Below are 14,927 nucleotides of genomic sequence, written 5' to 3' on the forward strand. Positions count from 1 at the left end.
AGCTGTGTGACCCTAGGCAAGTCACTTCTGCCTTAGGATTGCTAAGGGTTTTAAACAAACATGTAAGCTCCTTGAGGTCAAAGACAAACTTTTTATCTTTCTCTGACTCCAGCTCTCCAAAACCTGGCACATAGTGCCTTGATAAATACTTAATAACTGATTCCAAGTACCCAAGGGTCTCTGGTTGCCCAGGAAACACTGGGCCTCCCTCTCTTCTGCCACTTTGTTCATTATCTTCTCCCTCCTTGCAACCTTCACCTTGGAAATATATATTACTAAGAGATGTAGAGACCAGGTGCTCACCAGCCCAGCCCTGACTTCTCAGTGACCAAGTGAGCCCCTGGAGCCAGCACATTCTTGATCCCTACATCTCCCCTCACGCACACACGGAGAGTAAGTCAGGGACAAAATGTAACCAGATTACAGAAAAGTAAGGAAAAAGCATACTGACCTACTCCTGGGGCTGTCGCCTCTAGGTTTATTCTTAATTGTGACTGGTGAAAACTACTGAAAAAAACTGCAAGGGGAAAACATTACCTCCTTTAAACAAAAACAGATAACTGGATCCCCTAAAACTTAACAAAGTCGTCAGCATTAAGATCCTAGAATTGCCTTTGATAATCAGTCTAGAACACCAAATGCAGAATTTACTAGCAACTCGTGAAGCTTATGAAAAGTGAGTACTTTTGTGAGATTTGTTATTTTTGTGAAAACCACAATCGTTTTTTAAGATTTCTGTGGCCAACAATCGATCATCTTCTCTCACACTTAACCTGCATGTTTTTCCCAAACCAGATCGGTCAAACTCTTTATATTTGAGAGTATAGGACCCTCTTCTTTCATGGTACAAGGAAAATAACACTTGCTTTATAGTCAAGAAAAACTAGGTTCAAATCTCACCCCTGCTCTGTACTCCCTGAATGGGCCTGGGCAAGTCGTTTAACCTCTCTGGACCTCAATTTCTTCCTCTGTAAAATTAAGGAATTGGCCTAGATGAACTTTCAAATTCTCTTAGTCATATCCATTACACTGGAAAGGGTATAATGGAAGAATACAAATTACAATAGTAATAGTTATTTATAGAACATTTTTAAGGTTTCTGAAGTTTTACACATATTGTTTTAAGAAAGTATGCTGCTCACAAGCAATTTATTGCCTAGTTGGACCTGCGAGAAAAAAAGGAAACTATTGAAGCACCTACTGTGTTAGAAACTGCTGAGAATAGTAGATTATATGATCCTCACAACTACCTTGGCAGCAACTACCTTCCCCATTTTACAGTTAAGGAAACTGAGGTAGGCAGGATCATATAATGTACTAATTCCCTGCTTCTAGATTTGAACTCTGGTCTTCCTGACTCTATCTGCTATTCCAATGACCTGCTTTTATTTATACACAAAGCAGGTATAAAACAACAAAATGGAAGTGGTCACCGGAGACTGGCCCAGCCACAAATGCATGGAGCTCAGAAGAGGGAGAGATCCTTCTGGTGTAGGGTGGTGAAGATGGAAGGCCATCAACATAGGAAATGGGGTTTCAATGGGTTTTGAAGGATGGAGAGAATTTTGAAATCCCATGGACTTGGATGCCTGAAATTTATATTGGTATTTTCGCAAGTCTGGCAAATTTTGAAAATTCAAAACCTGCTTCTACAACCTCGTTTTTTTTTTTCCTATTTGGGAACTCTTCACATAGCTCTGCTGGGAGAGAAGCACTGGTGCAAAAAGAGTTTAGGGGAGCCGTTGCTCTGGAGACTGCATCTTGCTTCCTAGGTGGAAGATGGCTAATGCCACACAATGGTTCTTAATAGAATAACAAACCTGTACTTCATGAAAGCCTATCCCACTGAGTTTTATCAATCTGGGAACAAGGCATTAGAAGCCTTGAATGCTTTCCCCTGGGGCAGCATACAAAAGATGATGTCATTGCATGAGCCTGCCATCTCAGAATACAAGTAATTTCACTTCTCCTAAATGCCAAATGTTATGTACAGACACAGGTATAGGCAGGAGCTGAGACAAAAGCGTAAAGGACAGAATAATGGCTCCTTAACAACAATTAAAAGTAAGATATCTCTGGTTTTAGTTCATACCCAGTGAGATTGATAGAGACAATAAGGAGGACAAACAAATGAAAAGGCAAACTTCAAAAAAAGAATCAAAATCATTTCACTATCCTGGGAAGGTGTGAGGTATAAGAAAATTTAATGAAATAAACAAACACTTTATCTTTTTTCTCTACAGGGATATTTCTTCTACCAAGCTGGAGGCACTGCCTAGTTATGGGCTGGAATCCATTCAGGTGTTAATTGCCACATCGTCCTATTCCCTAAAGAAATTACCACCCCGGGAAAAATTTGTCAATCTTCTGGAAGCCACCTTAACTTACCCCAGCCACTGCTGTGCATTTATAAACCTGCCAACAAAGGAGTAAGTATTTTTTAAAGAATAAAAGAAAACCAACTGCACGGTTGTTCCAAAAATTCACATTTTCAGACTAGGCAATGTCAACCCCCTAGAGTATGTGGTAGCCAGCTGTATGGGAGTGGGGTCTCTCTCAAAAGAGAGGAAAATAGAAGGAAAAGAACTTTTCTCTAGGGAAATGCTATTGCCAAATAGTTAATTCACCCTATATCTGCAATGCTTCTGTCACCATTCTGGGCTAATTGAATTATGGCCTAATTTAGTCATTGCAAAATTGAGGATATAACTTGGCTCCTCAAAGTCTAATCAGCCCCAAGCCTCCTCAGAGTTCACCATCTCCTTGGGGTATGGCGGAGGGGGAGAGAAGAGGTTTAAATTAACACAGTGTCTTAATCTTCTAAGTAATATGGACACAAAATACTGCAAGGGGATTTCCTCAGTTATTCCTCTCCCAGGCATGCTGATGAGTGCCTTCCTTTTTTTTTCCCTTTAAACCCCAGGACAGGAGCCCAGAGAAGCTCACTCATGATTAATTCGCTTAATAAGTAACAAAATTGATAAGAGCCACAGACTTACTTTGCTCACATTTTTGGACCCTTTACTGCCTAGCCTCACCCGTCTCCTTTGTGAAAGAAAGCTTTTTGTCTGTCTTTTCCCGTTCCAAAGGACCAAGCCTAGGACTCAAAGCAGCCAAAAGAAAATGGTCCAGGTTGAGGGAAGGGGGGGGAAGGACAGAAACACAGAAATTCACCTTCATCATCAGCTCTACCTCTCTGTCTGTCTCTGTCTCTATTTCTTCTCTCTCCCTCTATCTCTGTTTCTCCTCTCTCTTCTCTTTGTCTCTGTCTCTGTCTGTCTCTCTGTCTCTGTCTCTTTATCTCTCTTCTCTCTGTTTCTGTCTCTTTCTTCTCTGTCTCTCTCTGCCTCTCTTTCCCTCTCTGACTCTCTGTCCTCTCTTTCTCTTCTCTTTGTCTCTCTCTGTCTCTCTCTGTCTCTTTCTCTCTCTCTCTTCTCTGCCTCTATCTCTATCTCTGTCTCTCTCTCCATAGCACAAAAAAATGTGTTCACAAGCTCTGGAATGAATTTTATTGTTCTGTCACTGCTGTTCTGTGTGTGACACTACGAGAAAGAAATTCTCCACTCTCAGAGGGTGTTAATTACCTAGACATAGGACCTGCTCCTTCACAATCTTGCAAGTGCTCTGGGCCAAATGGGGAAGGAATCAGCAACTATACAGAGAAAGAAATAGATTTAAGTGAATTCAAATCAACAAATATTTGTTAAGCACCTATTGGAAGTATGGTACAGTGCCTAGGCACTGGAAATACAAATATAAAAATAAAATTGCCCATGACCTAAGTGATTTATACTTTATTGGAAGGGTGCAGTATGTTCCCCAAAAATACTAAAAGTGGGGGTATAAGAAGGCACCCCTGCAGAAGCAATGCTTGCACCAGATCTTGAAGGAAGCTAAGATTTCTTAGAAGCCAAATGAAGAGGAAGTCTATTCCCAAACATTGGACAGCACGGAGGTAGGAGATGAAATGTTGTATTCAGGGAACAGCAAGAAAGCTAGTCTGACTAGGATAAAAAAAATATTTAAAATCACAGGGATGTAAAAATGGTCTAAAAATGTGAAGTACAACCCAACTTCAAAAGGTTTTAAATACTAGGCTAAAGGGTTCCTACTTTGTCCTAGAAACCCTAAGGAGACAGAAAAAGGTCTTGAGTGAAGTGGCATGACAGAATCAGTACCTTAGGAAGATGATTTGGGGATTTATGTAGTGAATGAATCGATGAAGGAAGTAACTATAACAGTCTAGACAAAAGGTGATGAGAGCCTGAACTAAGATAGTGACAGTGAACTGACAGGAGGGGGACGATACAAGAGATGTTGCACACAAAAAAAATTAGCCACACTTAATTGATTGGATGGGTGCAGGCAATGAAATGACTTTTCAGTCAAGGATGATTCATTCATGTTAATTGGAGCAATTGGAAAGATGGTTGCTTTCTGAACAGAAAGAAACAAGTTTGAAGAGGGAATAGGTTTAAAATGAAAGAAATAATTCTTCCTTTGGTTGGTGCTAGAACTAGAGAAGTTAGAGATGGATATATAGATTTAGGATTCATCTTCATAGAGACAATCAAACAGGTGAAATCATCATTGAGAATATATAAATAGGTCAGACAAATTTTAGCCAAATTGAGGGAAAGAAAACAATTAAAAGGGGGAAAGGACTATTAGAAAGGGAAAAGGTAACAATACAGACAGAATGCAAAGCTGATCAGTTTTCATTTTGGTTCTATTTTTTCTAATAAGAAAGATCTCTGACTAAAACCAACCCAACAAAAATGACCAATACACAGTTTTATAGTGAAGATGGAGACATTGACAGCACTTAGCAGTCCTTGATGAGTTCAGGCTACCCTGGCCCTGATAACTAGATCCCACTTATTGAACCATCTGATAAAGGGTGCTTAATGAACCACTGTCAAGGATTGGTGAGGACTGGAGAAGGGCATATTTTGTCTTGATCTTTTAAAAAAAGGAAAAATAATGGAGTTGGAAAACTATAAGCCACTGAGAATGACTGATTGCTGGCAAGAATGGGAGCACTAATGAACATCTAGAAAAGGAAATGGGTGATATCAAAGAACCAGCATAACTTCGCCAATAAGAGGACTTTCTTTTCTTTTTTGATAGGGTCATTAAACTGGTAGATTGAGGGATGCTGAAAATAAAGTCCACTTACTTAGTAAAACATTTAATAATCTATTGTGCTCTCTTGTGGAAAGTTGGAGAAATGTGTGTGGATTGTATAGGACGTATTTACACATTTAGATATAAAGAAAAGTTCCATATCATCTTGGAAAGAGATCTCCAGGGGAATATCCCTAGATTTTATGCTTAGCCTTGTACTGTTTCGTATGTGTATCAATGATCTGATGACACAAAATTAGGAGGGATTGCTAACCTGTTAGACATCAAGGGAAAGATTTTTAAATATCTGAACTAGCTAGAACAATGGGCCAAATAAAATTATTTTCAATTTTTGACAAGTTTGTATTGTCAAATCACTTGTTTGTACAATGGTACATAGATCACTAACAAATCACTTGCTTGTATGTAATTGTTTACACGTCATCTGCTCCATTAATCTGTGAGCTCCTTGAGAACAGGGACTGTCTTTTGTCTTTCATTGTAGACTTAGTGTTTAGTGAAGTATCTGGCACATGGCAGGTACTTAATAAATGCTTATTGATTAATTGAAGTTCATCTAAAAATGATATAAGTAAAAAGAAGAGAAGAAAGAAGGAGTTAAATTAGTTGACCTTAAGCTCAACAATGTGTTATGGCAGCAAAAAAATTAACACACTTTTAGAATTAAGAAGTAAAGTGCACAGAACTAGATAGACGGCAGTGCTACTATACTGTGTCCTGGTCAGATCAGATAAGATTATATCCAATTTTGAGTGTCACATTTTTGAAAGGATATTGATAAGAGTAGAATATGGCAACCAGAGCAGTGAAGAGTGGAGAGGACTAGTCAAAGAAAATGAGAATGTTGAAAGTAAAGACGACTAACTGGAAAGGTGGGGCATTAGAACTATATTCAAATATAGGAAGAGATGTCATGTGAAAGAAGAATTAGACTTGCTCTTCTGAGTCCTACAGGGGAAGGGGGAAACAAAGGAACAAATATTTATTTACGATCTACAATGTTCCAGGCACTGTACTAAAGGCTTTAGAAATACTTCATAGTTGGCAGAACAGGTAGCAATGGATGGAAGGTACAAAGAAAACAATTTATGTATGTTACAAGAAAAAAAAATCCTAACAAGCATACTTATCTAAAAGTGGAATGGGTTGCATTAGTGAATAATGGATTCTTTACCTGAGGTCTTCAAGGAAGAGCTGGATAAACATGAACCAGATTTGTGAAAAGGGGACTTTGTTGTGCTGGCAGAACTTTTGCCTTTTGGAAGCTGGAAGAAGAGAAGACAGCCTTAATTTTTAATATATGACCAGATAGAATTAGGTAGGCACTTTAAAATGTTTTATTATGATGATGATTCCTGTAATCTTACACTTCCAAGCCCACAATTCCATGGAAGGGATGTAGCACACCTTCTGAGAGCCTGGAAGACAAACATTTAGTTCCATTACTTTGGGTTCCATTTGTAAGGAAAGAAAAGCTACCTCTGGGAGAAATGGATTACATGACACAATAAGCAAGAGTTCACTTAGGGACACCTAGATAGTGGATAGAGCACCAGACTGGGTCAAGAAGACCTGAATTCAAGTCCTGTATCAGACATTTATTCACTATGTGACCCTGTATGCTCTGGTGTCCTCATCTGTTAAATGGAGACAAAAATAGAACCTACTTCCCAGAGGGGTTATGAAGATCAAATGAGATACTATATGTACTGTTTTTTGCAAGACTTAAAGCACTAAAAAAATGATATTGTTATTATTAATGTCAGGTGAGAAAGGAAATGGCTCCAAACTGAAAGTTTCTTTAGCTTAGGATTCCAAGCTGAAACAAAGAGACTCTTCCTTGAAGCCTCAAACTTTTGGATGTTGAGAGACTAAAGTTGGATGCCAAAGGAATGTTTGTGCAACTCAGTGTCACAACCCTGACCCACTGCTGCTCTGTACTAGATAATATGCAGCTGTATTGAGCAGATGGTCTGAAAAGCCTCTTGGTATCTTTTATTAAGGTTTGCATGGAGATAAAGAGGGTGATGTCAAGTGATAGCTTCTGAAAGCCAAGAACATTCACATTTCTCTCAACAGTAGATTCATCTCCAGAGAACACAAATATGAAGGTAGAATCAACACCAGTTGGCAACAGTTTGGATATAAGGAATGGGAGAAGAGTAGGTTGAGAAGAAGAATTGGGTTGAGAGCCCAGGTGACTGGAAGGATGCTTGTACCCTCTGCAGTGATAGAGAAGTGGAGGGATTAAGGTTGGAGTTGATTAATCCTGTGTGGACACACTGGGAGTATCCCACAATGCCCTGGTGTAACTTCTACCCTGGGCCTCCTATCTCTTGCTTGGTGGCTGCCTCTCCATCAGTCTATTTCACAAAAGCCCTAATCATACTACAGAACACTCCTTTCTGGCTCCCTCCTCCCAGCCTCCTTGCCAGCCCTCTGACTGCTCACACACACACATACACATTCCAGTTATGGAACCATTAAGTAAGATCATATTAATGTATATTGTTCCTAGATGGAACCTGTCGTTTTTTCCCTATGGCCTCCCTCACTTATGGGTATAACGTACACCCCAGGGTGTCATTCCTCCCTCTCTCTTCTCCCTCTATTTGAATATAAGATCCAATTGTTTTTGATTTGGTATTTGTATTCCCAATGCTTAGCTCAGTACTTAGCACAGAGTGAACAACACTAAATTTGGGGGTTGGGGGCAGGGGAATGATCCATTCATTTCATTCCATTTTTCTCTGGATCTCAGTGTCCCCATCCACAAAATGAGGCAGTTGGACTGGATTTTTCCAATTTCTTTCAATGCTAACATCTTATGATTTCTGCCATCTGTGAAGTGTAATCTTACAAGCAGACGTGGAAAGGCGCCCACCCATAGTTTCATAAAGGATACACCATTCCTACCTGACATTTAACCCACCTTCCCACTTTTGTGGAAGGGGGCTTGTAAAAAGAACTTCTCTAGTCAAACTGGCTGAAGATATATAAAAGGGTCTCATGCTCCCCTGTGAAATACTGATATTCTCACATCTACCTCTTTTTTTTTTATTTAGCCCTAGCTTGTTCTTGGGCGTTCAAATCCTGATGTTCTTTTATGTTCTTGCTATTTCTCTAGATGGCTAATCCATTTAGTGGCTTGGGAGATGGAGGGGTGGGAAGAAAAAATCTCAGTCCATAAATATAAAAGTTCAACATCCAAACTAGACTAAAGGGGCCAGAATTCTCAACTTTTGTTCAGTTTTTACAGAATAGATTTCAAGACATGATTCAAAGCCATAAACTTTTGCTGGTTACCTCCTTACCAAGGCCAAAGTAGAGAGGAGAATGGTGAACAGCAAGCCTTAATACACTATAAAGGAAGCTTTTAATGAGCATTGAGAGAGCCGTGCTTCATTGTGACAAATATAAGATTTTTTTCTCTCTAGAGCCCACACAAAATACTTAGCATGCAGGAATGTTTTATCTAAGCTGAGAACACTATAATGACAATTCAGAAGCCTTTAGTCTCCCACCAGGAAGCACTTCAGTTAGGACAATGGTGCAGAACATAGATGCTGGTGTAATATGTGAAGAATTTGGAGGAACAAAGCCTAGACATGATCAGATTTCGTTTAAAGACCAAAAGCTTAACTCCTTTTTTCTTTTATTTTAGCCAGAATGTTTCACTTTTCATTTTTGAAAACTTTTCCAAACAATGTGAAAGCACAGCAAGGAAACCAAATAATGAATCATTGTAAGTATTTGCATGCAAAGAAATACAATTTTGAGTGCACTTTGTACAAAGGTGTTTTTAAAATATTAGATCAATCTTGGAGGGGAAGAGTGTCGCGGAGGATGTTTTAATCGTTTTAAAACAGGAATTTCTTTTTTTCTAGTATCACATGTTCTGTTAAGTGACACTTCTCTTGTAGCTAAACAAGACATTCAAAAAATGGTACATTGTGTCTAACTGATCACTACTTAGTTTTTATTTAACATATTTCAAAAATTAATGGATTTATTCCAACCTGTTTTGAAGTCACTAATGGCCAAATGATGGTTTAATTTGTAGTAATTTAACTCCTTTCTCCATTTGGTGTATGTAGCAGATAACTTTTAAGTTGGCTTTGATGAATTCTAGACTGTTTCCAAAGTCATCAATGCAGCACCCTTTCTGAAGAGGGATTTAGGCCAGTTTAATCACCAACCTCATTAGTTTAAAGTTGTCTCTGTGCCTAATGCTGGGGACTTAATGTTTTAAAGCAGAGGAAAACAAGCAGAAGAAACAAGAAATGTTTTCCCTGTGTTGGTTCATGGCGAGAGCAAAACCAAATTTCCCCATTCAACAAAGGGCCCAATCCCCCCAAGAATTCACTCTTAGTAATGAATATGTGGATCAAGTGAGTGTCTAAGAGCTATATATGAAGAGATTTAGGAAGAAGAGAGAAACTGGGGGGTATATTTGCATGTGGAAGAAATATCCTCAAGTACGTGGTAAGTAACCCATAGTTTTATGAAGTGTGCCCTTTATTGATCTATAGCCTCCAACCTCACCTATATTATATAGTAAATACATGACTGTTCTATAGACATCTCAACAATTTATTTCTAGGCTTACCTTCTAATATAGCTGTTACAGATGTTATTGCCTCAGAAAATCATAACTGCTCCTTCCTCACATTTCCTGAGCTTCAGAATTACCATTACATGCAAAACCAAAGGCCCTCAAGATAATTACTGTTTGTTCTTCCATATCATTAATTTTCTTCTCTTTTCTTTCAGTTTACCTTTTCTCTGTCTTTTTAAAAATTTCTCTTTTTTATCCCAGTCTCACATCTTTAAAGGCAGAAAACTTATTAAAATTGAAGTGCATGAGATGGGAACTGATACATCACATAGTTAATAAAGAGGCAAAGATTCCCATATCAAGTTATTTTCATCTCTATAATTGCACTTAGAGAGTAGTATCCCTTTGGTGGGCATCATCCTTGTCTCGTGTTAACATCTATTTTCTAAACTCTTCTCTATATTTTTATTCACATCAAACTCCTCTTTGAAAGCCCACTTCTTAAACTTTTCCCCACCCCTCTCATTGTCTTATTTCATAAAGCATATTATTGAGTTGGGGCAGAGGAAAGAAGAAAAGTATAAGTGATCAACCTTAATTTAAAATATTTGCAAAGATCTTGACAGGAAAGTAATATCAGCTTCTATAGCCCCTGGTATTTTAATAATAATCTATCCATCCCCCATATAAGGAATATCCATTAAGCTGTTGTATGTCACAATATTACAATCTTGCCCAAACACTAAATGTTCTAGTAACTCCTTCAGAGTTAGAACCATCTTTTTACCTGATCCAGATGAGAAATTTCTTTCCATTTAAACATGTAATCCTTAGGTAATAGAACCATTTTAGTATTCTCTCTTTTCTTAACATTCACTCTTCAGCATGCCTTTTATTGATCTCTCACCATCCTCCATGGCTTTACCCCTACTCTCAAAACCCAGACCTCCTATATCTCCCAATCTATCACTGACCCTGCTTCTACATACTGAACTGTCATTGGTTTGAGATTGAAGTCTTGAAGGAAGACAAGTCTACCAGGAGCTGTTGCAGATTTCCAATGTAAGCCTTGCAATGAGACTTGTACTCTACTATAGAATAACAGCTTGATAGTAGTTTGGCTGGCAAATAAATGAGATAAATAGCTAAGAAAATGCCAAGAAAGGATTCTTTCAAGTTTAGCAAGCATATATTGTGTCTCTAAATTTGTTTTCCAAAGAAAATCACCCTCTGTAAACAGCTTCATTATGTCTTTGCATCAACGTGCACAATCTATAAAAAAAAAAGTCTAAATGGTGCTTTATTTCTTTCTTAAAGAACTCCTACATCAATTCAGAGTTCTGAGATAATTTAACAAATAAATGTGAGACCAGGGTTTGTTTTGGTTTTGCTTCCTTTTCTTTCTTGGCTTAAAAAAACAATACTAAAGATAATTCTTGCGTTTCTTTGTACTCAGAACCAAAGAAAATTTCTTAGGTTTACAACCAATTAAGATATTCTTCTTACAGCTATTCTGCCATCTTTGCGGAGAGTGAATTAAGTATCTGGGATTATGACTATGGCTTCTGCTCACCTAAAATACTTCGATGTGCTCCTGAACCAGATGCTTTTAATCCTTGTGAAGATATCATGGGCTATGACTTCCTTAGAGTCCTGATTTGGCTCATAAATCTCCTAGCAATCATGGGAAACTTTACTGTCCTCTTTGTCCTACTGACCAGTCATTATAAAATGACGGTACCCCGCTTTCTCATGTGTAATCTCTCCTTTGCCGATTTTTGCATGGGGCTCTATCTGCTACTTATCGCCTCAGTTGATTCTAAAACCAAAGGTCAATATCATAATCATGCCATTGATTGGCAGACAGGAAGTGGTTGCAGGGCCGCTGGCTTTTTCACTGTGTTTGCAAGTGAACTTTCTGTCTACACACTCACTGTAATCACTCTAGAAAGGTGGCACACTATAACATATGCCATGCAACTAGATCGAAAGCTACAATTGAGACATGCAGTGCTGATTATGCTTGGAGGGTGGCTATTTTCCACGATATTTGCAGTGTTGCCCCTTGTGGGTATTAGCAATTACATGAAGGTTAGCATTTGTCTCCCCATGGATATCGAGACCACCCTCTCCCAAGCATATATACTGATCATCTTGGTAATCAATGTGGCTGCCTTCATCATCATTTGTGCTTGTTATATTAAAATTTACTTTGCAGTCCAGAATCCAGAGCTTGTAGCTGCCAACAAGGATACAAAGATTGCCAAGAAAATGGCAATACTAATATTCACTGATTTTACCTGCATGGCACCTATCTCATTTTTTGCCATCTCAGCTGCATTCAAAGTACCCCTCATCACTGTGACCAATTCCAAAATTTTACTGGTACTATTTTATCCAGTTAACTCCTGTGCAAATCCATTTCTGTATGCAATTTTCACAAAGGCATTCCGGAGAGATTTTTTCCTTTTACTGAGCAAGTTTGGCTACTGTAAAAACCGAGCAGAACTTTACAGAATGGAGAATTTTTCAGGTTACACCTCCAACTGCAAAAATGGCTCCACTGGAGCAAATAAGGCCCCCCAAAACACGATGAAGTTGTCCACTTTCAAATGTCAGTACACCACTGTCCTGAAAGAGACGTGTAGCAAAGGATGCTAACTGTAATGGAACTGTCTCACGGCAGGATCACAATTGTATAAATACTACTGAAATTAAAGTTTGCTTCTTCAATTTTATTTGTTAGCTATCAGTGATGTTTACATAAATTATTTGTTTTGCACAATCATTTGCTCTTAAGAGTGGCTATGTGGAATAATGCATAGGAATCTGGTCTTGAAGCCAGGAAGACCTGGGGGTAAATCCAGCCTCTGGTGCACACTGGCAAGGCAAATTTTTAACCTCTGAATGTAAAGGATGCTCTCTAAGACTACAAGATGCAAAGAAGTTGACAGCCTATATTGGTGAAGAGAATTTCCTAACCTGAGATATGTCTATACCAGTAAAATCACAGGTCTAGACCCTGTCTCTGTCTTATTGGTTCTTAGATTCATAGGGCTGAATTAGACCTCTAGAGCATTGCATCCATTCTCCTTCCAAAGGGTGCTGAGATGTTCATAAACAATGTAAGCATTCAATATCCTTATTTGCTCTGTGCAGCTTTTAAGCATCCTAAGAATATAAAAATGTTTTATTTGTTGTTTGGTAAATGAAATGTATTAAAGAAAATAGAGCTTTCTTAGAGGCACCATCTTTTTACTTTCAATAGAAGAAAATTTTGACATACTATAATGTTTTTGGTGGTAGACAAATGCAAAGGTTAACTATCTGGTAGGTAGGGACATTATTTGATAGTATCTTTAGTATCTGTCACAGTGGTTTTCATTTGAAGTATTGGGGGTTGGGGGGTTGTAGACTCTCGACTTTTCATTAAATACATTTAAAGTCATCATTACTTGCCTGTTTCTCAACACATCTATTCCAATCCTTTTTTGATGGCACAACAAAAACTGGCTCTAAATACATTGTATACTTATTAAAATCTTGCTTCTTAATATGAGAAGATTCTCTCCCCCCCAAATCTTTGCAAAGTTGTGGTCCACACGTGCGTAATGTCACAGAGAATGTCAAACTTGTTTGATATATTGATTACTTTTGTTAAATGTTTTCTTCATTGTTTATTCTTTGTAACTAGGGAGTGACCCTCTGGGTGAAGAGACACAATAGGAAATTTAATGACACTAAAACATAATAAATATTATTTTTAATGATAAATGTGACAAATTCTGAGAAATTCAGGAAGGCTTATAGGAATAGAGAGAATGAAGTAAGCAGAACCATAATAATTTACATGATGACCACAATAACAAAGAAAAATGACCCCGAGCAACTTCAAGGCAGTGATCAATAATGCTTTCAGAGATCTCAGAGTGAAACAACTGCTACTCCTCAGCTAAAAGTTGAGGGATATGTAAAAGATTTGTTTTACTTAACTATAGTTCTTTCTTATATGAGAAGTCTCTATTGGAGAGGAGAAAGAAGGAGTCAATAGCACTGCTAAAAAAAAAACTAACCACCACATCAATAGAGATTTTAAAAATCTCTTTTTTTGATTATTTTCCCTATCTTCATACAATCTGCTTCTTCGCCTGTTTATTGCTTTTATCCAAATATGTTCCTTAGTTTGTCTCCCTTGTGAACTGGCATTCATGAGTTTCTCCCTGAAATAATATAAAAATAAAATGCTAATTTCTCAGGCCTCTATAACCATACACTATAAACTTTTTGTTTCATATATAAATTCAAGACCCAAAACAACAAAGTAAGCAAGAAAGTAGAAGGTATAAAAACATCTATTCTTCTGTAGGTATTTCACCTGAAATAAGTCTCAGTTCGCTCTAAATTGAAAATATATAGATTTAGACAAAAGTCAGTATGCCTATTCCAAAAATTATTTTGATGATGTTTGACACATTAATTTTTATTATATATATTTTGCCATATTATATAAGTCTAAGAAATATACCATCATTTTCTCCAACACAAGTTTAAAAGGTTATCTATGACTCATCACCCCATATATCTGTCTCTGTTTCTCTCTCTCTCTCTCTCTCCCTCTCTCTCCCCCTCTCTTTCTCTCTCCCTCTTTCTCTTCTCTCTCTCTCTCTCTCTCTCTCTCTCTCACCTCCCATCAAATCAAGTCTTATTATCCTTTCTTTTTGCTGTTTGGAATTTATTCCTTCCTTTCCTTCCCTACTGATTCCATCCTCATTCAGTCTATCACTTCACACTTATACTTTAGTTGTCAAAAACTTCCTAAGTAGTGTCTTTATCCTCATTCTCTACCTTCAGCCTATCCCATATACCTGTTACCAGAATCTTAGTAAAATCCCACTTTCAATTAAACTCTGAAAGCATACAACATTCTGAGCTAGATACCAAAGAGAATATAAAGGTGTATAAGACTTGTTTTCTAACAGTGACTCATGGTGTACTAGAGAAAGGCTAAGACATATATAAATATACTTTCATATTTTAATTTGTACATATCATAAAGATAAGAAAAAGTACACTATCAAAGGAGGAAGAGACAATTTCTGGCCAATAGTACAAGGAAGGCTTTATGGAGGAAGCTGCATTTAAGTTGAGTACTGAAGGATAAGTAAGATTTTAACCAATGAGGATATTGGGGACAGTGTTCTGGGAATCAGTAATAGCATAA

The 14,927-nt window shown here is 37.8% G+C and overlaps 1 protein-coding gene across 3 annotated transcripts in view; it reads left to right on the forward strand.

Annotated features, from left to right (window-relative positions):
• Positions 1–13,473, forward strand: part of LHCGR (luteinizing hormone/choriogonadotropin receptor) — a 77,841-nt gene extending 64,368 nt beyond the window's left edge. For all 3 annotated transcript variants that reach the window (XM_007476843.3, XM_007476844.3, XM_001382136.4), the window contains 3 exons: positions 2,244–2,429; positions 8,813–8,893; positions 11,215–13,473. In XM_007476843.3, the coding sequence (XP_007476905.1) occupies positions 2,244–2,429; positions 8,813–8,893; positions 11,215–12,367 (1,420 nt within the window). In that variant the 3' untranslated portion in view covers positions 12,368–13,473. The remainder of the gene's footprint in view (positions 1–2,243; positions 2,430–8,812; positions 8,894–11,214) is intronic.
• The last annotated feature ends 1,454 nt before the right edge of the window (positions 13,474–14,927 follow it).

This window comes from Monodelphis domestica, chromosome 1, assembly GCF_027887165.1.
Source record: "Monodelphis domestica isolate mMonDom1 chromosome 1, mMonDom1.pri, whole genome shotgun sequence".
Taxonomy (NCBI): Eukaryota; Metazoa; Chordata; class Mammalia; order Didelphimorphia; family Didelphidae; genus Monodelphis; species Monodelphis domestica.